Raw genomic sequence first — 22,075 nt, forward strand, 5'->3', positions numbered from 1 at the left:
TATTTTCATCATAGGTGTATCTACTCTTCTCTTTGTTTTCTAGCAACTTAATTTAAGACTAAAAATTTCTACCTACTTTGAGTACTTGGGAAACCAACTTTTAGTCTACTTTTTTTTTAAAGGGCAGCATTCTTAAAGAAATTAAATTTTACAAATATCATTCACGTGTCAGTTCCCAATGTTTACAAAAACTCTTCTACAACTCTTGATAAACATCCCCCAAACACCAACCTTGGGTAAAAATACACAATTAAGACTTATTACTGTCCGAGTGATGGCTCATGCCTGTAATCCCAGCACTTTGGGAGGCTGAGGTGGTTGGATCATTGAGGTCGGGAGTTCAAGAACAGCTTAGCCAACATGGTGAAATCCCATCTCTACTAAAAACACAAAAATCAGGGGAGTATAGTGGCACACACCTATAATCCCAGCTACTCAGGAGGCTGAGACATAAGGATCTCTTGAACTCAGGAGGCAGAAACTGCAGTGAGCCGAAATCCTGCCACTGCACTCTAGCCTGGGAGATACAGTGAGACTCAGTCTCAAAAAAAAAGAAAAAGAAAAAGAAAAAAAGATGGACCTTATTATCAAAAAGGTCCATCTATTTTAATGTAATTACTGAATTGCTTCTTTACATATTTCTACTTTTCAATACTTTACCATAAATAGACAAACACAGGAAAGAACATAGGCTCCTGAATAAAAAGACCAGGCTTTCAACTTGATTCCCAACATGTGTGCTAATTATCTTTAACAAGTCCTAAGATGTTTAAGTTTCAGGAGACTCACCTGATAGAGTTAATACACAATGACCAAACAAAAAACAGTTTATGAATCTTGTAACTGAGTCCACTAAAAATTATAGAGGACATCTTCCCTAGGCATTCCTTCTCTAATACAGTAACGCTTACTTTTGGAAAATAAACTTTCTGAGAGCTATTCAACTCCCAGTACATCTTGCCAAGTTAGATGCCAAGAATAATAAATTTGTATACTAAAAGATGGGATAAAAAAACCATTCATTACTCACTTTTACTAATAAATCAATGAATTAACTAAATTTCTTTCAGAAATATATTTTATATCATGAATTACACATATTATTCATGGCATAAAGCTTAAGAATCTAGCTATCATATGAGCACTTGTTTAGTAAAATATGTTGTGACCTCTAAAATACTTTTGAAATATTTTCCTAATCTGTAAAGTTTCAAATTATTAAGAAAAATTTCAGGCACTATAATTTTTAAATTCCAATCATAGAATAGAAGATTAAGAAAGACTGCACAGGCTGGGTATGGTGGCCCACACCTGTAATCACAACACTTTAGGGAAGCAGAGGCAGGCAGATCACTTGAGGTCAGGAGTTCAAGACCAGCAAGTGGCCAACAAGGTGAAACTCTGTCTCTATTAAAAATACAAAAACTTTTAGTTGGGTGCGGTGGTGAGGCAGGGCAATCGCCTAAACCCAGGAGGCGGAGGTCACAGTGAGCCAAGATCACACTACTGCAAGCCAGCCTAGGTGACAGAGCAAAACTCCATCTCAGAAAAAAATAAAAGACTGCACGATAAGGGAAGTATAGGCATTGATGGATACATCAACTTCATTTACTTTTCCTTTAAACAAGGTGTCATAAATAGCCTTGCTTACCAGTATCATCGGCAGGCTCAGATGTGAGTGGTTTTGGAGCTGGTGTATTTTTGGGTCTGGCAGCAACCTGAGATGGAGATGAAGGTGCGTTGTCTCCATTAACTACATACGAGCAGCATGAGTTTTGGACTACAGTGCTTGCAGGTACATGATTATCTATTCCATTAGTACCTTCAACAGCCAACCTTGAAAAAATAAATGCCTTATTTCAATCATTTAAGTACAATTAAACAACATTATATCAGAATTTTCATAAGAATTATTTACTGAGTTCTTACATTCCTCTTTTGTTACTTTACTTTTTTCTTTTAAAGATTCTATTTCCAAACAACTGAGTTCTTATGTTTCAAATAAAATGATAAGTAAATAATGAACAAAGATATGGCATGTTTTTATTAAAGTTCTAATTACTTTTCAGTTCTAAGTGTATCCATTCTGCAGATAAAAAAAAAAAACTGAGATATACAAACATACTAAGTCAAAATACAGTCTCACGATACATTCAAATCATACATTTTAAACATTTAAGCCTAATATTAATCTATTTTAAAAGACCTGAAAGTAGTTTCAAAAAGTTTATGAAATTACATGAATCATAAAAATCAACTACAAACTACTGTAATTTTTTATTTTTATTTTTTTAGAGACAGGATCTTACTCTATCACCAAGGCTGGAATGCAGTGGCTCATTGTAGCCTCAACCTCTTGGACTCAATCCTCCTGCCTCAGCCTCTGGATGAGCTAGGATCACAGGTATGCCTAGCGAATTTTTTAAATTTTTGTAGAGATTAGATCTCCCTTTGTTGCCCAGGCTGATCTCAAATTCCTGGCCTCAAGGGATCCTCCTATCTTGACCTCCCAAAGTGTTGGGATTATAGGTGTGAGCCATTGTACCTGGCCTCGAACTATTATAACTTTATTAAATCTTGAAAAATGAATGCAAAAGTCTGCAAATATTAGTTACAAATTATAGTACTAGGCACTAAAATTATAACTACAGGATGATCAAAAAAAGCTAAATATTATACCCCAGAACTATAAAAATATATGATATATAATTAGCAAACAAATAACTCCAACAACGTCAAACATTTTAAGTCTTATTGGCAGTGGAAGGTGTTGGGCAATTTGGTGAGACACTCATGTTTAAGAAAAACAAACAAAAAATTGTAAAGGAGTTGCAAAATACCAAGTAAATGACCAGGAGAGCTTTTCCAAATAAACAGGTCATCCCATATCTGCTCTTCACAGAGCAGCCTGAGCACTATTTTAAAAATATAAACCAGATCAGCATGTCCCTCTCCTGGTTAGTCAACAAAACTTTTGAAAATCAGCCACACCCTTTTCCCATCTCTCTCTCTCTCTAACTTATTTCTCTCCAAGCTGCTACTTGCTCACTTTGCAGCAGATATCAATTTTACTATCAAAAAACATACTGAACAGTCTTCAAATGTTTATTACAAATTATTATAAGCCAGGTGGTAAAATGATAACTACGAAATTATCAGAAGAGGTTAAATATCATTCTCTAAAGTTAGAAAAATTTGTAGGACATAACTAAACAAACTCAGGGTCTCTGAAATTGCTATTTCCTCTGCCTGGAACACTCTTCCCTCAGAAATCTGTACAGACAGTTTAATCTTGGCTTTTTAATCTTAGCTCAAATCACAATTCCTCAGAGATGATTCTTTGGCATCTCTTTTAAAAATAGGCTCCCTTCCATTCCTGTCATCTTGTCCTGTTTAAATGACTTCATAGTGCTTATCCCTATGTCCAATTAGCATATTTTATTTCTTCTGTTGTTTACTATTTACCTTTTTTTTCCCCAAAACAGAGTCTTGCTCTGTCATCCAGAGCTGGAGTGCAATGGCGTGATCTTGGCTCACTGCAACCTCTGTCTCCAGGGTTCAAGCAATCTCCTGCCTCAGCCTCCTGCATAGCTGGGATTACAGGCATGCACCACCATGCCCAGCTAATTTTTTTGTATTTTTAGTGGAGACACGGTTTCACCATGTTGGCCAGGCTGGTCTCGAACTCCTGACCTTGTGATCCACCTGCCTCAGCCTCCCAAAGTGCTAGGATTGCAAGCATGAGCCACCACGCCCAGCCTACTATCTACCTTTATCCCATCAGAGTGTACATTTAATGGGAACAGGGCTGGTATTCTTAGTACTCGGACTAATAACTGGCATCAAACAGGCATTCAGTAAGTATCTGCTGAACGAACAAATAATAAATCCTACCCTCCTTTCCCTTGTCACCTATATATCTGGAAGAAGATGTGTTTAGGAAGTTTGGGCAGGTAAAGACTGAGATGATTGTGATTTGTAAACCCCTCCCCAGTCAGCTAGCAAGAATCAGTGATTCAGAAGTCTAGGTAAAAGAACCCATCTGAATTTCTCCTGGTATTATAGAATTAATCTTCAATTCAAAACATGTTACTATGCAATTGACAATATTTGGTAGTAATTCAAGCTCCTCTACCCTTCTAAATTGTTTTTTACTTATATAGACACTAAATATATTTAGCTAAGCCAAATTACATTCAGAAGGCATACTTATCTATTCAAGTGGTCTAATGAGAATCACTAATGGCAAGTTAGAAGAAATGATACTAATAACTATAGATTAATAAATGTCACACTTTGTCATATACCAGCATGCTTTATTCAAGATAATGAGTCAATTTTATAACAATATATTTTTATATTTTCAGGTGTTAATTCCACTTTATGTGATCTATTATAAATTTTATTCAAATTTAAATTACTTCAAACAAAGAACCTATATTAATTGTCATGAACCACGAATGCCAGAGAGTTCCTGAAATGATAAAATAATGTCAGAGAAACGGCCACAATGATGTCTGAAGGAAGGCCACAATCTGTGGAGCATTTATCTTCTCATGATCTACAGGAGAATGCCAATCCAGAGAGCGGTATTATACCTATTTATCCATAGTATCTGACTGTACTCATAAAATATACCTAAATACAAATTTTAAAAAGCCATTTTCAATAAAAATAAATAAAACATTGTACATGCTACAACATAAATGAACCCTGAAACATGCTAAGAAAAAGAAGCCAATCACAAAAGGTCACATAGTATATGAATCCATTTACATAAAATGGCAAGAACAGATAATCCAAAGAAACAGAAAGTAGATTCATGGCTGCCAGAAGCTGGGGAGCCAGGAAAAATGGAGAGTGACTACACATGCGTACATGATTTATCTTCAAGGTAGAATGTTCTGAAATCAGACAGCAGAGAGGGTAACACAACTCTGTTAATATACTAAAAACGACTAAAATGTATACTTTTAAAAAGTGAATTTCATGAAAATACGTATGCGATCTCAATAAAGCTATAATTTTTTAAAAAGCAGCTTTCACAAAAATTAGCCAAATGACATGTTTGGACATAGCTTCTAAATTCTGCGGCAAATTCTAAACTCAGGTCAATTACAAAACTTCTTATTCAGGAAATATGTTCCAAATCACATCGCCATCCATATTCAAATAAAATATTCTACCTGGCAGTTGTCCTTGCTGAAGGCTCTCCATTTTCATGTAAGGCATCACCATTTTGCTGTATTTCTACTGAAGAACAAGAAAGAAAGAAACTAGATTTTTATATACTTCTTGCTCATTCTTTTTCCTTTAAATTTTACAAACATATAAAGTTAGCTTACTGGTTGGAGATGAGCTGCAGTTTGTTAGATTTTCTTGCTCAATCACCAATCCATCAAGCACAACTGTCAATTCACCAGTTTGCGCTATGCCATTCTTGTTTTCCAAGGAAAGTTTTAATTGTTCTTTCACTCTTTCCACTAGAAAGAAGAATATTCTAATTTAAAAGCTTCAAAAATCAAAACTACATTTCAAGAATCACTTTAATCAGTACTTGGCATTTGGAAGGAATTCTTTGCATTTTTTCAATACCACACCAGTATGAATCACTTGATACCTAGTTAAGTAATTCCTCTTCTCCCCACACCCCATGCTTTCAACATTACCTTTAATTGCTTCTGTGTATATTATAAATTTTGGAGAACATATAAATATATCTAAATAATGAATGTAGTGATTGTCTAAACTTGCTCTTCAGCTCAAGGCACCACAGAAGACTCTTGTGGTTGAGGCAAAATTTCTGCCCAAAAGTCAGATAAGTCTGGTTTCAAATTCCAGTTCTGCTACTTACTGGCTGTGTATTAAATTATTCAAACATCTTCAAGCCTTGGTTTCTTAATTACAAAATGGAGATGATGGACTTCAAACTAAAGGGACAATCTTGAGGACCAAACGTAAAACCATACAGACAGCCCTGGCACCACTTCTGATAGTTTAAGTGCTCGATAAATGCTAAGTATCGTGACAATTACTATTTTTATGTAAGGACAAATACTTCCTTCCCATTATTAGAACATCTAGTTCTTATTTAAACTCAAGGTCATTTTGCTTCAACCTCTATGTTATATTATATATTTAGACTATGTATTAAACTATATATTAGATTTCTATATATTAGACTATATATTAATAGTTAGTGGGGGCTTGGAGAAATGAGGAGATGAAGGTAAAAGGATATACAGCTTCGGTTAGAAGGAATTTTTGTTTCTTTGAGATACTGCACAGTGTGATGTATATAGTAAATAATGTGTTGTACATTTCAAAATTGCTAAGAATAAATTCCAAATGTTCTCACCACAAAAAAAAAAAAATAAGTATTTGAGGTGGTGGATATGTTAGTAAGCTTGCTTTAATTATTCCACATTGTATTAACTGATTATAACATTACTCTGTACCCCATAAATATATACAACTATAATTTGTCAATTTATAATTTAAAAATAAAAACTAAAAGAGAAAGTTATCAGTGATCACTTTATTATTCAAACTGAGGCCAAATACTTGAATCTGATCTTCAGTGGCTTTCTGCAGTTTTTGTAGTCATGGGACGTTTCATGATTTAGATAAAGTCCTTAACTTTGATCTTTCCTATATTTAACAAATTTGAGTGGGGAGGGAAGTTTCTCTATTTACAAAATGTCCAGCATAAATATGTCCACAAGTTATCCATGTACAGAAAGACAAGACAAAAGTCTAGAACTACTAATCACTGGACAGAAATTCTTTGTGGCCAGGACTGGTGGCTCACACCTGTAACCCCAGCACTTTGGGAGGCTGCGTTGGAGGATCACTTGAGCTCAGGAGTTTGAGACCAGCAACACAGTGAGATTCAGTCTCTACAAAAAAATTAAAATATAAGGCCAGGCAGGGTGGTTCACACCTCTAATCCTAGCATTTTGGGAGGTAAGGTGGGTGGATCACTTGAGGCCGGGAATTCAAGACCATCCTGGCCAAAAAAGCAAGACCCTGTCTCTATTTAAAAAAAAAAAAAAAAAATTTAAAAACTAGCCAAATGCAGTGGCATGTGCCTGTATTCCCAACTAAAAGAAGGCTGAGAGGAGAGGATCCCTTAAGCCCAAAAGTTCAAGACTGCAGCAAGTGATGACTGCACTACTGCCCTCTAGTGCAAGTCAGAGGAAAATCCTGACTCAAAAAAGAAAGAAGGAAAGAAAAAGAAATTCTTTGCAAAAAAAATGTTTAAAACATGTAACAAAAGAAGACTTTACGGAATACCCCAACCATCTGTAGCACCATGGACCTCATTTCTACCTTACATCCAAACAAACAAACAAAAAAATGAAAACAACCAGAGAAACTAAAGGAAATAGAAAAGCACACACAAAAAAACTACAAAAGTGGCCAGGCGTGGTGGCTCACGCCTGTAATCCCAGCACTTTGGGAGGCCAAAGTAGGCAGATCATGAGGTCAGAAGATAAACACCATCCTGGCCAACATGGTTAAACCTGTCTCTACTAAAAATACAAAAAAATTAGCTGTGTGTGGCAGCATGCGCCTGTAGTTCCAGCTGCTCAGAAGGCTGAGGCGGTAGAATTGCTCAAACCCGGGAGGCTGCGGTGAGCTGAGATCACGCCACAGCACTCCAGCCTGGGCGACCCAGTGAGACTCCATCTCAAAAAACAAGAACAACAACCACACTACAAAAGCATGAATTTCAGCTTTCTCCAATAATCAATATTTGAAGAAAACTATATTGACCAACATTCAATTTGATTCTTGTCATCTCCCATGATTATAAGTGTCTGGAATTTGGTGATTAGGCTTCTCCCTGAAATATATAGCTGTTTCAAAAGGTTCCTAAAGAATAGCCTTTTAAAATCTCTTCAGTGTATGTTTCTTGGTAAATTCTTTCATTTTTGTTTATCTGTAAATGTTTGCATTCTCATCCTCAAAAGACAGACTTGTTGGGCATACAATTTTATATTGGTAATGATTTCCTCTCAACATTTTTTAGACATTTGCCCACTATCTTCTCCTATTACTAATTCTGTAATTCTAATTCATAAACCTTTACGAATAACCTATTTTTCTCTACAGCTGCTTTTTAAATCTATTTGCCTTTGATGTTAAGCATTTCACTATGATATGTCTAGGCATGACTTTCTCTTTGCTCTCTTGTTTGGGACAGCATGAATCTGTGGATTCATGTTTTTCATTAGTGTTCAAAAACTTACAGCCATTCTCTCTTAAAATATCTCCTCAACTCTACCTTCTGTTCAAGGGATCAGTAAATTAAGGTTTGTAGGCTAAAATCTGGATGATTACCTATTTTTTATAAGTTTTATTTGAACACAGTTACGCTCATTCATTTACTTATTTTCTTGTGAGTTTTTTTTTTTTTTTTTTTTTTTTTTTTGAGATGGAATCTCGCTCTGTAGCCCAGGATGGAGTGCACTGGTGCGATCTCGGCTCACTACAACCTCCGCCTCCCAGGTCCCAGTTCAAGCAATTCTCCTGCCTCAGCCTCCTGAGTGGCTGGGATTACAGGCACACGTCACCATGCCCAGTTAATCTTTGTATTTTTAGTAGAGATGGGGTTTCACCATGTTGGCCGGGCTGGTCTTGAACTCCTGACCTTGTGATCCACCCACCTCAGCCTCCCGAAGTGCTGGGATTACAGGCATGAGCCACCATGCCCAGCCTCATTTACATATTTTCTATGGCTGCTTTCAGCCATATGGCAAGTTAATATGTGCAATAGAAACCATGTGACCTACATGCTCAAATGTTTACAATCTGGTTCTTTATGGAAAACCTCTGCTTATGGTAGCTTATTCCCTTATGTTTATTCTTTGATGTTAGCTTAAACTAATTTTAAGCTAATTTTTAACAGTGGTTTGACGGTATGCCCTAATTTTACAGTGGTTTGATGGTATACTCAAGAGTTTAGACTAAAGGAGTTCAAGCTTAACTCCCTTATCTCTGGCTGTTAGCCAAAAGTTCAGTGTCATGAAATTTGCTATCAGCATGGCCGACTATTCTAATTATGGTTCATGAGGTTTTCTTTACCCCAACCCCCTCATCTCCTAGCCTTTTTTTTTTTTTTTTTTAAAGAATGGGCCTCTACCTATTTGCAAAATCATCAATGTCACAAAGATTTGTTCAATCTAGAACCTAGCGCTATTCTGCAGTGGGAGGGTGTTTACAGTATATATTATTTCACAATTCTGAACATGGAAAGTTGAGGTATAACATTTTGGATCATAAAACTGAAAGGACAATCACATAAATAATTTCCATCTACATGTGTATGTATATGTGTGTCTGTCAGAGGGATAAGGATATTATTCTGTCATAGTATAAACAAACCAACTGAGATGTATTTATCCATTCAATATTTGAGTGCCTTGTGTCCCAATATTCCCGCAGCTAGGAAGAAGCAGGACAAACCCTGACCAGCCTAAAGGAGACCTCTTTACCACTGCTTTGCTCATATCCTTCAATGCACTTGCCACTAAAAGAATGTTTTTGTTTTTCGATCTACCTCCCCAAATGAACTGAAGTCTCTAGAAAAGCAGAGATCTTGTCCATCTAATTCAGTGATGTAGCCTCAGCTTCTGAGAGAAGGTAGGTGCTTAAAAAACATTTAAACTAAGTGATTAAGGTAGTCCTGTCCTAGGGGAACTCGCTCTTTTAAGGCAGAAGCTGATTCTTTTTTGTATCTCCTAGATATTTTTCCTTAGCATTAATACAGCAACTTGAGACAGAACAATTTAAGTCTCTGAAGAGGTAAGCATATAACTAGGTCATCTGTCCTATACATCATGGATTTGCTGAAAACATGTGTTTCACAGATTTCTACTTAGCTCAGAGCTACATTTTGAAGCAGTTTTTAAAAATTGCTCAAACAATGTATTAGCTATTGCTGAGTAACAAATTATCCTAAAATTTACTGGCTACAAATAACAATAATCACTCAGCCAGGGACTCAAGAGGGGCACACATACATCTGGCAGGTGGGTGCTGGCTGCTAAGAGGAGACCTCAGTGCCCCTCCACAGGGCGTTGTGAGGGTCTTCCCAAGGGTGGCTGATTTCCCACGGTGAGTACTCAAAGAGAACAAGGCAAAAGCTGAAATGCCTATACAACTCAGTCTCAGGTCATACACCATCACTTCTGCCATAATCTATTGGTGACACATATCATCTCTGACTCAGTGTGGGAGGGGACTACAGAAGGATGTTAGAATATCAGAAGGTATGAATGCCTGGGGCCTTTTTAGAGGCTGACCAAGTATGAGAAAAATAGAATTTTTAGAAACAAATACTCACAAGCATGAGAAAAATAGAATTTTTAGAAACAAAATGAACACATTAGGTTACATAGCTTGTAAGTGACAGTCTCAACAATAGCAAGGTTTTCTAATTCCTAAGTCTTTTCATTATAGCATGCTATGAGTTGATGTTCAACAACTAAAAAAGGTAAGCTCCCACTTCCTACTATGTAACAAAAAATTTCAGAATTTATAAAGGAAATTAAAGTAAAAATAAAATAATATAGATAACTATCAAAACTAGGGATTGGAAGCAATTCTCTGCACAAAAATAATGTAAGGCTAATAAAATTTAATGACTAGAAAAATATTAAACTTGCATAAAACAAAACTCACAATAAAAAATAAAAAGGCTGGCTGGGCATGGTGGCTCATGCCAGTAATCCCAGCACTTTTGGAGGTTGAGGCACGTGGTTCACTTAAGGCCAGGAGTTAGAGACCAGTCTAGCCAACAAAGAGAAACCCTTTCTCTACTAAAAATACAAAAATTAGCCAGGCGTGGTGGCGCATGGGAGACTGAGGCAGGAGAATCACTTGAACCTGGAAGGCAGAGGTTCCGGCGAGCCGAGATCACTCCACTGCATTCTAGCCTGTGCAAGAGTAAGACCCTGGCTCAAAAATATAAATAAATACAAATTAAAAAATAAAAAGACTAATGATTAACAGAGAGATAAAAAATAAGAGCTCTTATAAATCAGTGAGAAGAAAACTAAACAACCAATAAAAAAACTACAAAGAACATGAAACCACCATAAATGGTGAAGTATGAATGACTAATAAACATCTGACCTTATTAATAATCAAAGAAATGCTTTGATAATAAAACTCCTCATCTTTTTTATCTATTAATGTGGCAGGTATTTCAAATGGGCGCTGTCATATGCTACAATGTATATACAAATTAGTAAAACCTTTCAGGAAGGCAAGCTGAACTTTCTGAAAACTTTTCATTCCCTTTTACCTCCTGATAATTTCAATACAAAATTTTTTCCAAAGAATAGAGGCACTTATATCATTAGAATATGAAAATACTGTTTATTCAAAGCTTTGACTTCAAAATATCTGAGTTTGTATTGATAGTAAATGAATTTATAAAACAAAACTTGTCATAGTAAACTAAATAACTAAATAAGGAAATTCATTCAGTTAATAAGGCTAAAGAAAACTATAATATAAAATCAAATTTGACTATGCTTTGTCCAGTACCACAAATGACACATTTCTCTAGTGTATTTCCCCACCATTCAATATAAAGAAAGAATTATTTGTTATAAATCATTTTGGACATAATTTACTTTGAAATGAACTTAATGGATTTCAACATGCTTTTCTTGACAAAAACTAAATTCTTGGTGCTATTAACACCATAAAAAAAAAATCTTAGTCTAATTATCAGCATTTACATGGCAGCCATCTCACCCCTCTCTGAAATATTTAAGGTATTTCTCTCAGTCTCAAAATTGGAACACAAAGTGAAGTTCTGTATATACTCTATGTGTATATTAGCTATACTATTCCTACAGTTTTCACCTATGGGTATAGTGACAAAGATTCCTCTTTAATCAAACTCCAGTCAGGGTCCTCAGGGCCTTCTTGACTAGGCTTCAATCTTGGTCTAGAGAAACTACAAACTCAGCACTAATTATTTCATCCACAACTCCCAGCACCAGTACCACCACTGCACACACACTAAAAGACTTGAACAAGTAATACCATAGTTCCTAACAGCTCAAGGCTCTTATAGATGACCCTAACTCCCCTTAAAATAACTGCCTGAGAAAGTTTAAGGCTGCCAAAAGAATTTACCGTCTCTTGTAGCCATCACCTGATGATAGGCCCCTGAATACTCTTTCTTAAAGCATTTACTTAAAAGGGATTACAGTGATAAATCCTTCCTCTGTCTCCCATAACACGTGTCTTTCTCAAACCCCTGAAAGACATTCCTTTAAAATCGAATCATCAGGAAGGATAGGGCTTTTGTCTGTCTGTCTCTTCGGAAGGATAGAATCCTGACTTTGTTACTTGCCAGCTACCAAATACGAGGGCCTAATTGCATTAAAACTGACCAAGTTTTTGTAATTTTTCATTTTCCTGACTCCACAGAGCCTCCATTGACCCTCCCACCCCCACTCCATTCTCCTTTCAAAAGACCCAGAAACCTCTACACAAATCAAAGTTGAGTTCAGTTCATGCTGGAATCTCTTCCTTATTGCAAAAAGGAATACTGATTAAAATAAGTCCTGATCACTCTAAACAATGTCCAGCTTTGTTTATCTGTGACAACAGAGGGATTTTTTTTCCTTTGTAATTTAAGAAATAGTCAGGCTGAGTAAGTGAAACATACCTCAGGTATCAGTATGTCATACTGATGACATAAAGGAAAGAAAGCTAAAAATGCCACACACACCTTTGCAGAGCCAAATAAATAATTTCCATAGTTTGGAATCTTGTTCAAGTGATCTGAACACAGAACTGAAGGTTAACTGAAGCACAAATGATGGCTTAAATCCACAAACATTCTGAGACAATGTATTAGAGAACTACAGGAGAAAAAGCTTTCGGCATCAATCAACTAGGCTTATTCTACAAAACAGACGAAGGTTAAGAAGTGAAAACTCACTAGAACTTAAATGTGAAGTGAAACAATCTCCCTAATAGCCACAGTTAGTTGGATTCTGGGAAAAACATATAAATAATTTATGTTGGTTAGTCTGGGGTTTTATTTAAGGTTATGAATGGCTATAACAACTCATACCATCAAGGATGAAGAAATAAAAAATCGTAAAAATAGAAAAAATATCTATTCAAATAAATCACTCCCCTACCATTACCCCAAATATATCAGAAAAGACTGATATAAAACCATGAAATATATGAGAAAACAACAGGGAGCCTTAAATAGAGGAAGAAACTTGCTTCCTAAATTTGAAAAGGAACATGACCTCAACAACTGCAAAATCTATTTTCTTTTTTTTTGATTCCGAGTTTTGCTCCTGTTACCCAGGCTGGAGTGCAATGGCGCGATCTCGGCTCACCGCAACCTCCGCCTCCTGGGTTCAGGCAATTCTCCTGCCTCAGCCTCCCGAGTAGCTGGGATTACAGGCAGGCGCCACCACGCCCAGCTAATTTTTTATATTTTTAGTAGAGACAGGGTTTCACCCTGTTGACCAGGATGGTCTCGATCTGTTGACCTCGTGATCCACCCGCCTCGGCCTCCCGAAGTGCTGGGATTACAGGCTTGAGCCACTGCGCCCGGCCAAAATGTATTTTCATATGGTAGATTGTTGGGTTCCTATTACAGTAGAATCGGGGACTGGTCAAAAACTACATATTCTTTCTATGTTTTGTATGTTTCTTCCTAAAACTCAGTAAATGTTTATTTAATGAAGAAAAGTCCCAGATCTGAGAAAGTAAAAAAACACTATTATTTATTCATTTATTTGTTTGTTTGTTTGTTTGTTTGTTTATTTTTTGAGATGGAGTTTCGCTCGTTACCCAGGCTAGAGTACAATGGCGCGATCTTGGCTCACTGCAATCTCCACCTCCTGGTTTCAGGCAATTCTCCTGTCTCAGCCTCCCAAGTAGTTGGGATTATAGGCACGCGCCACCATGCCCAGCTAATTTTTTGCATTTTTAGTAGAGACGGGGTTTCACCATGTTGACCAGGATGGTCTCGACCTGTTGACCAGGATGGTCTCGACCTCTTGACCTCGTGATCCACCCTCCTCGGCCTCCCAAAGTGCTGGGATTATAGGCTTGAGCCATCGCGCCTGGCCCACAATTAATTTTAAGGGTTTCTAACTTTAAGCAAGTTATCACAGCATATCAGAGGTAAAATATGCAACTTCTAAGAAGATAGGAAGCTTTGAATCAAATATATGAAAATAACAAAGGCATCTTTATTTTTTAAAACATCATAAATAAGAAAAGCCTATTAATTGTTAGACAATGGGAACATAACATTAAAAAGCAACCCAGGTCTGATTTAAAGGACTGCAGAATTCAAAAGAATAAATCCTTATATGAAAAACTTTTAAAATCTTAGGCAAATAAAATAAGAATTATTGGTTAATATAATCTACCAAGATTTTAAAATAAAATTATAAGAACTACTATAAATGATTTTGTGAAAACTAAAAGTACAATGGAAACCATAAAAATTTCAAAACAATATTGGAAGCAATAAAGAATGGAATGACAAACAGTATCTATCAAAATCAGAACATAGGTCAAACAGATGACATAGTGAAATACCTAGGGGGAAAAAAAAGCAATATGATTAGATTGGATCAGTAAGTGTGCCAGAGGAAACACAAAAGGCAAATAGTGGCAAATCATAATGAAGGAGAAAACAAACAGATTTCAAACTAACAATTAAGAAAATACTCAAAGAGCTTCCAGAATTGATCCTTACAAAGAAGACAACCTAGGCAAGCACAGTAGCATCAGGAGGCTGGGGTGGGAGGATCGCTTGAGTCCAGGAGTTAGAGGATACGGTGCACTAGGATACCACCTGTGAACAGTCACTGGTCTGGGTAACATTCAAAAAAGAAAACAAATACAACCTGATACCTAGTGATAAAAAAATTAAAACTCTACATAAGAGAAACATAAAAGTAAGTAAGAAGGAAAGGAAAGCTATTTTTTAAAAAAGGTAGAGATAAATTCTGATTTTGCAATTCACCAAAATAGTCTGAGACTGCACTGACCAATACAGTAGCCAGAGACCACATACAGCTATTTAAATGTAAATTTAATTAAAATAAAATAAAGTTTAAAATTAAGCCCTTTAGTTCTACTAGCCACATTTCAAATGCTCAGCTTCCATACACGACTAAAGGTTAAAAACTGGATAGCACAGATATAGAACATAATCATCACTGCAGAAGTTCTGTTGGACAGCAGCCTTTGAGGAGGGTCCTTAAATAAAGCTAACTTTTCATTATGAAGATATAATAAAATTATATAACACACTAGCCAGGTGTGGTAGCTCACACCTGTAATCCCAGAACTTTCAGAGGCCAAGGCAGGCAGATCACTTGAGGTCAAGAGTTCGAAACCGACGTGGCCAACATGGTGAAACCCCATCTCTACCAAAAATTACAAAAATGAGCCAAACATGGTGGTGCATGGTAGTGCCTGTCTGTAATCTCAGCTACTCAGGACATTGAAGTGGGAGAATTGCTTGAACCCAGCAGGCAGAGGTTGCAGTAAGCCGAGATCACATCCCTGCACTCCAGCCTCGGTGAACAGAGTGAGACCCTGTCTCAAGGGGAGAAAAAAAGAAAACAAACATATATATAATATGAATGTGTCAGCAAAATTCAGTGGCACTGAGATTACACAAGAATATATTTTAAAAGATTAGAAATCAAGATTATGATCTGGACAAGTGGTAATTTAAAGCAGAATCTATAGAATCTGTGTTATTATTCACAGACTGCCTACTTTGGTACTCCCTTCTACCTTTTCCACAAGATTCTTGGTATTTTATCCTTTAAGTGCTTCTAATATAAGCATCTTTCCAATAAAAGATAAATGCCTAATACAGAGGACCACTGCTAATGAAAGAATGTGAAAATAAGGGTCATTTAAGAATATACAGCAACCAACAAAAATAATTTAGATTAAAAAAAAGTTGGACCACCTCTGCCTCAGTCTGATGGCATATCACAAAATTCTTACGTTGAAACTTAATCAGCACTGTGGTACTATTAAAAATCAGGGTCTTCCCTGTCCAGTCTATCATTGATGGGCAGTTGGGTTGATTCCAGGTCTTTGCTATTGTAAACACTGCTGCAATGAACATTCATGTGCATGTGTCCTTACAGCAGAACGATTTACAGTCTTTTGGATATATACCCAGTAATGGGATTGCTGGGTCAAATGGGATTTCTATTTCTAGGTCCTTGAGGAATCGCCATACATGGAAAATGTGGCACATATACACCATGGAATATTATGCAGCAATCAAAAACGATAAGTTCATGTCCTTTGTAGGGACATGGATGAACCTGGAGAACATCATTCTCAGCAAACAGACACAAGAACAGAAAATGAAATACTGCATGTTCTCACTTGTAGGCAGGTGTTGAACAATGAGAACACATGGACACAAGGAGGGGAGCACTACACACTGGGGTCTGCTGGGAGGAATAGGGGAGGGACAGTGGAAGGTGGGAAGTTGGGGAGAAATGCCAGAATTAGGTTAAGGGGAGGAAGGCAGCAAATCACACTGCCACATGTGTACCTATTGCAACTATCTTGCATGTTCTTCACATGTACCCCCAAACCTAAAATGCAATAAAAAATAAATTAAATTAAATTTTAAAAAAAATTAGGGTCTTTAGGAAGTGATTAAGTCACAAGAGCAGAGCCCTCATAGATGGGATTAGCACCTTGATAAAAGGGCTGAGGGAGTGGATTTGCCCTCTTCTGTCCCTTTTGCTACGTGAGGACACAGTGTTCATTCCCTTCAGAGGACACAGCAACGAAGTGCCATCTTGGAAACAGGAACTGGATCCTCTCCAAACTCGAACCTGCTGGCGTCTTGACCTTGGGCTTCCAGATCCTAGAACTGTGAGAAATGAATTTCTGTTCTCTATAAATTACCCAGCCTCAGATATTTTGTTATAGCAGTACAAATGCAGTAAGGCAATACCTACGGAAAAAATTTAATCCCTACATCTGAATGATACTCAGTTTTTTTCAGTTATAGTTATTATAATTAGTTTACGTTTTCATTTGTAGAATTATTAATTATACCTCCACCCCATTCCAAAACAAATTTTGGGCAAGTTTAAGTGCATTTATGTTGAAAGGTAAGGATAGTTAAGTAAAAGTTATACTCCAAAAGCACTTAGACAAAAACAATGAGTATACCACAGGGCCTGCATCATTGTCAAGACCTGCCCCACTCCTCACACACACACACAAAGAAGGAGGAAAGGAAAGGAGAGGACAGCCTGCTATATGAGTGGAATAAAATAAAATGTGTACTCAGGCTACAGTACAGCAGCTATTCACAGGCACAATGATAGTTCACTGCAGCTTTGAACTCTGGTCCTCAAGAGATCTTTTTGCTTTACCCTCCTTAGAAGCTATCTTATATATAATTTTTAGGCACTCTCCATAACAATTCCATCTATGTTAAAGAATGAAATACAAAAACACACTAAACATATGTATAATTATTGAAAATAACAAGGACATGATTAGTGACAGGCTGCTTTCAATATAGGAGAACCAACAAAGCATACTCAGAAGACAATAAGAAGACTAGCTGGACGGAGCTGTCACGGTACAAAGATGTAAGCAGGAAATTAGACAAACTGAACTAAGACTCTAAGGTGCTGAAACCAGGAGTTGAACTTGATCTTACAGAAAAGTGATTTTCAAACTGGTTTCAGGAGGAGGGTCCCCCCGGAAATTAACTCAGGAACTGCTGCAGATAACAAGAGTAAGGGCACATGAGCATGTTCATGACTGTGCTGTTGAATACTGCTGTATGTTTCACAGAGTAAAATTTTTATATAGAATAAGATTCCATAATAAGATTTTACTTGAATAAGCGAGTTTCTCTGTTAACATTTTTAAAATATCTTTGGCTGTGGACTGTGGGAAGCACTGAAAAAACACAGTCTCTACTTCCAAGTTGCTCATTAATTCCATTTTGTTTGTGGTCTACAACTGTTATAATAAATGTTATGTCAGATTCCTACAATAACTTTCCCACTAACACCAAACCATGTCCTTTCATCCTTTAAAATTACCCTTGAGAGCCCCCACATATATCTCTGATCACAGTCACCTGCTCAATATTGTAATCTACCTTCAAGGACTTTAATCCTGTCCACCATTCATTCACACCATGGGCTTTTAAAAAAATGTCTTGCCAGAAATCATACTGGAAGTTTTCATGCATGCTAGATCCAAGGTACTTCCTCTATCACAATCCTATCCTTTATAGTGGGCAGTTGAAGAGGACTCAATCAAACACAATTGGGTAAAATCTGAGCCTACTCCTCAATTACTCATGTAGGTTGAATAACAGCAGTCTTAATTCATAATCCAAACATTACCATTCTAACCTAATTATTTACTTTAATGGTTACCGCATTTCTAGCAGTCTGCATTCATTCACACCATAAACTTTTTTTTTAAATGTCTTGCCAGAAATCATACTGGAAGTTTTCACGCATGCTAGATCCAGGGTACTCCAGAAGAGCTAGATTGTCTTTGGCTGTTGTCCTTCTTTCATTGCCTCAACATCTAAAAACTCAGTCTACTTTCTTTCCTCTCAGGAGATTCCTCTTTCACTTCATCCCTTAAAAATCTATTCTCTGCAAGGTGAGGAACATAGACACACTGCAGAACATCCCTCCACTGGGCCCTTCTTCACAAATATATACATTTATTCAAGGTGCTATCAAACATTTTCTGTATAGGGCACACCTCAGAAACATAATACCTCTAATCAATAATTTTGCCCCTCAAATCAGAGTTTAAGGACAGGTACAAAAGCTGTTTTTGGTATTGAATATTTTTATTCATCAGTAGGTTGTCATGTTTTCCTTGGGCTACCTATTTTGTTCTTAGTAGTTTTTACTTCTTTTTTTTTTTTTTTGAGACAGCATCTCATTCTGTCACTCATAATTGAATGCAGTGGTGTAATCTCAGCTCATGCAACCTCCACTTCCTAGGCTCAAGCAATCCTCCCACCTCAGCCTCCCAAGTAGTTGGGACTACAGGTACATGCCACAATGTGCAGCTAATTTTTTGTATCTTTGATAGAGATGGGGTTTCATCATGTTGCCCAGGTTGATCGCAAACTCCTGAGCTCAGGTAATCCACCTTCCTCGGTCTCCCAAAGTGCTGGGATTACAGGCATGAGCCGCTATGGCCAGTCTTACTTCTTTTTAAAGGTAACTATGTAACACCCCCAAAATTTAACTGGAGCTCACTGAACTGATACCCAACTAAAACTCCGAGTATAAGTGCTAAACCAAGAGGCTGGATCAAAGGCAACCAAGAATTCTATCATTCATTTATAGAAGTATTTTTAAATTGCTTCAAGGCTGTCTTAAATCATATTAATTTTATGTTACTTTTAATAAAAATTAAGCAGCTAAGAATCAGAAAACATGTTTTAATCACAACCCGGTAGTTACATGTATACGCTTGAGCAAGTCACTTAGATTAAAATCTAATTTTACTTACTCTATATTATTTTAATTACTCATTTGTCTATAAAATGAATGACTAAAACTAATACCTACAAGTGTCTTCTATCGTTAAAAGATTATGATTCTATTATGAGATTTAATTCTTCAAATAAATTTATTTACCTTTTGTTTGGGGCTGAATCGTGCCCCCCACCAAATTTGTATGTTAAAGTTTTACTCTCTATTACCTCAAAATGTGACGTTTTAGACACTAGATTTTTGAAGAGGTAATTAAGTTAAAATAATGTCATCAGGATGGGCCCTAATCTAATGACGGTGTCCTTATAAGGGGAAATCTGGACACAGACATTTATACAGAGGGAAGACCATGTGAAGATACAGGGAAAAGATGTCCATCTACAAGCCAAGGAACGAGACCTCACAAGAAAACCAACCCCACTAATATCTGCATCACAGACTTCCAGTCTCCAGAAATGTGAGAAAATCAATTTCCATCGTTTAAAACACCCAGTCTGTGGTATTTTGTTACGGCAGCCCTTGCAAACTAATTTACTGACTTCCTAAGTGTGCAGGATGCTACTACTACGATTTCTGAAGCCATCTACTCACTGTATCCATGTTTATTAAATTTTATTTTTCCTAGTATATTAGTATAATTAAATCCTAAGAGATCATTTCTATTTACTATTTATTTATTTACTGAGACGGAGTCCCGCTCTGTCGACCAGGCTGGAGTGCAGTGGTGCAATCTCAGCTCACTGCAACTTCCACCTCATCAGCTCAAGCAATTCTCCTGCCTCAGCCTCCCAAGTAGCTAGGATTACAGGCATGTGCCACTATGCTTAGCTAATGTTTGTATTTTTAGTAGACGGGGTTTCACCCGTCTTGAACTCTTCACATCTGGTGATCCGCCTGCCTCAGCCTCCCAAAATGGTGGGATTACACGTGTAAGCCACTATGCACAGCAGAGGTAATTTTTAGTTTATACAAAAACTAAGGGTTTCATTTTGAAGTGTACTGACATTACAAACTTCCTAGGATCATCTGACAGATAAGAAGATAGTTATTTTTATATATATGGAGGTTCAGTAGGGTCTAACATAACAGAATTGAAAACAATCTAGATGTCCAACAATGGGAACATGGTTAAATAATAATAATCCAGGCAAGCTACTATATACTTATAAAACTTATTACTTATTTCTGTACCAAGATAAATTGCGTGACTCATTGAGGGGAAAAAAAAAAGCCACAGCATAGCAGAGAATCAAACTTACAATGCTTTAAGAGAAAAAAAAAAAGGTTTAAGTCAAATAATATAAAAATTACTATGGCTTCTACTAACTACTAATTACTATTTCTAATTATTGTAAGACATATCATATTATATTTTAACTCAATTCTTTATTTCCAAAAACTGTATCACAACTGTTTTTTAAGTGACATGTGGATTTGCAGAAAGAACTTTTTTAAAGATCAACTTGTTGAAATTTTCAACATTAGCATTTCATCCCTTACTTCATTCAGCAAATCTACTTTTAGGAATTAGTAAGAAAATCTTTAGGAAATAAGAAGAGCAAAAATGTTTACAGGTTTGAGCAAGAGCATATTTTGAGTGAAATGTTATAAGCTAAGTGTCAGACAACAGGAAACTAGATAAATTATGGTGGGAGAAATCATTATATGGTACTTAAAAGTCATTAACTAGAGCCCCAGTTTGTATGCGTGCGTGTGTGTGTGTGTGTGTGTGTGTGTGTGTGTGTTTGAGATGGAGTCTCACTCTGTCACCTAGGCTGGGAGTGCAGTGGTGCAATCTCAGCTCACTGCAACCTCCACCTCCAAGGTTCAAGCGATTCTCCTGCCTCAGCCTCCCAAATAGCTGGGGCTACAGGGGCATGCCACTATGCTTGCTAATTATTGTATTTTTAGTAGAGATGAGGTTTTGCCATGTTGGCCAGGCTGGTCTCAAACTCCTGACCTCAAGTGATCTGCCCACACTGGCCTCCCAAAGTACTGGGATTATAGGCATGAGTCACCACTCCCAGTCAGAACCCTGGCTTTTAATATTCAGTGAATCACACATTTTGAGAATCTGATAAAAGCTATGAACCCTCTCCCCACAACTGCACACATATGTATATACCCCCATATTTTTGCATATAATGATAGGAGGTTTACAAATAATTAAATCTAAACTACCTTAAAAATCCCAATCTAGAAAAACTATCATGGAAACATAATATTTATAGTATATTGTTAAATTTCTAGAAAGCAGAGGATAAACCAGTAGATGCAAAGAAGAAAAACATATGTTTGTGTCTATGAAAAAGAAAAGGACAGAGACCAAATTACCCAGGATAAGATTGGGTATCCCTGGATAGTAAAATTATAGAAAATTTTTATATTACTTTATAATTTCTATCTTCTTCATATGTTTTACAATAAAATAATTATATAATAAAAGAAGACTTAAGAAGTGTAATTTATTTTACCCAAATAAAATTATTAGTCAAATGACAAGATAGAGTAGAATCACG

At 36.6% G+C, this 22,075-nt stretch overlaps 1 protein-coding gene across 4 annotated transcripts in view; it reads right to left on the minus strand.

The window, feature by feature from the left end:
* WWP1 (WW domain containing E3 ubiquitin protein ligase 1) overlaps positions 1-22,075 on the minus strand; it is a 118,094-nt gene that overhangs the window by 61,101 nt on the left and 34,918 nt on the right. For 2 of the 4 annotated variants that reach the window (XR_013527921.1, XM_035277006.3), the window contains exons 6-8: positions 5,346-5,483; positions 5,187-5,250; positions 1,652-1,836 (exon numbers count right to left, since the gene is read on the minus strand). Coding sequence is in view for 2 of the 4 variants with exons in the window: in XM_035277006.3 (XP_035132897.1) it covers positions 1,652-1,836; positions 5,187-5,250; positions 5,346-5,483 (387 nt within the window). In the remaining 2 variants the exon portion in view is untranslated. Of the gene's footprint in view, positions 1-1,651; positions 1,837-5,186; positions 5,254-5,345; positions 5,484-22,075 lie in introns of all 4 variants that reach the window. The other 2 variants (XR_013527920.1, XM_035277005.3) reach the window with 1 other exon arrangement.

Source organism: Callithrix jacchus, chromosome 16 (genome assembly GCF_049354715.1).
Source record: "Callithrix jacchus isolate 240 chromosome 16, calJac240_pri, whole genome shotgun sequence".
NCBI lineage: Eukaryota > Metazoa > Chordata > Mammalia > Primates > Cebidae > Callithrix > Callithrix jacchus.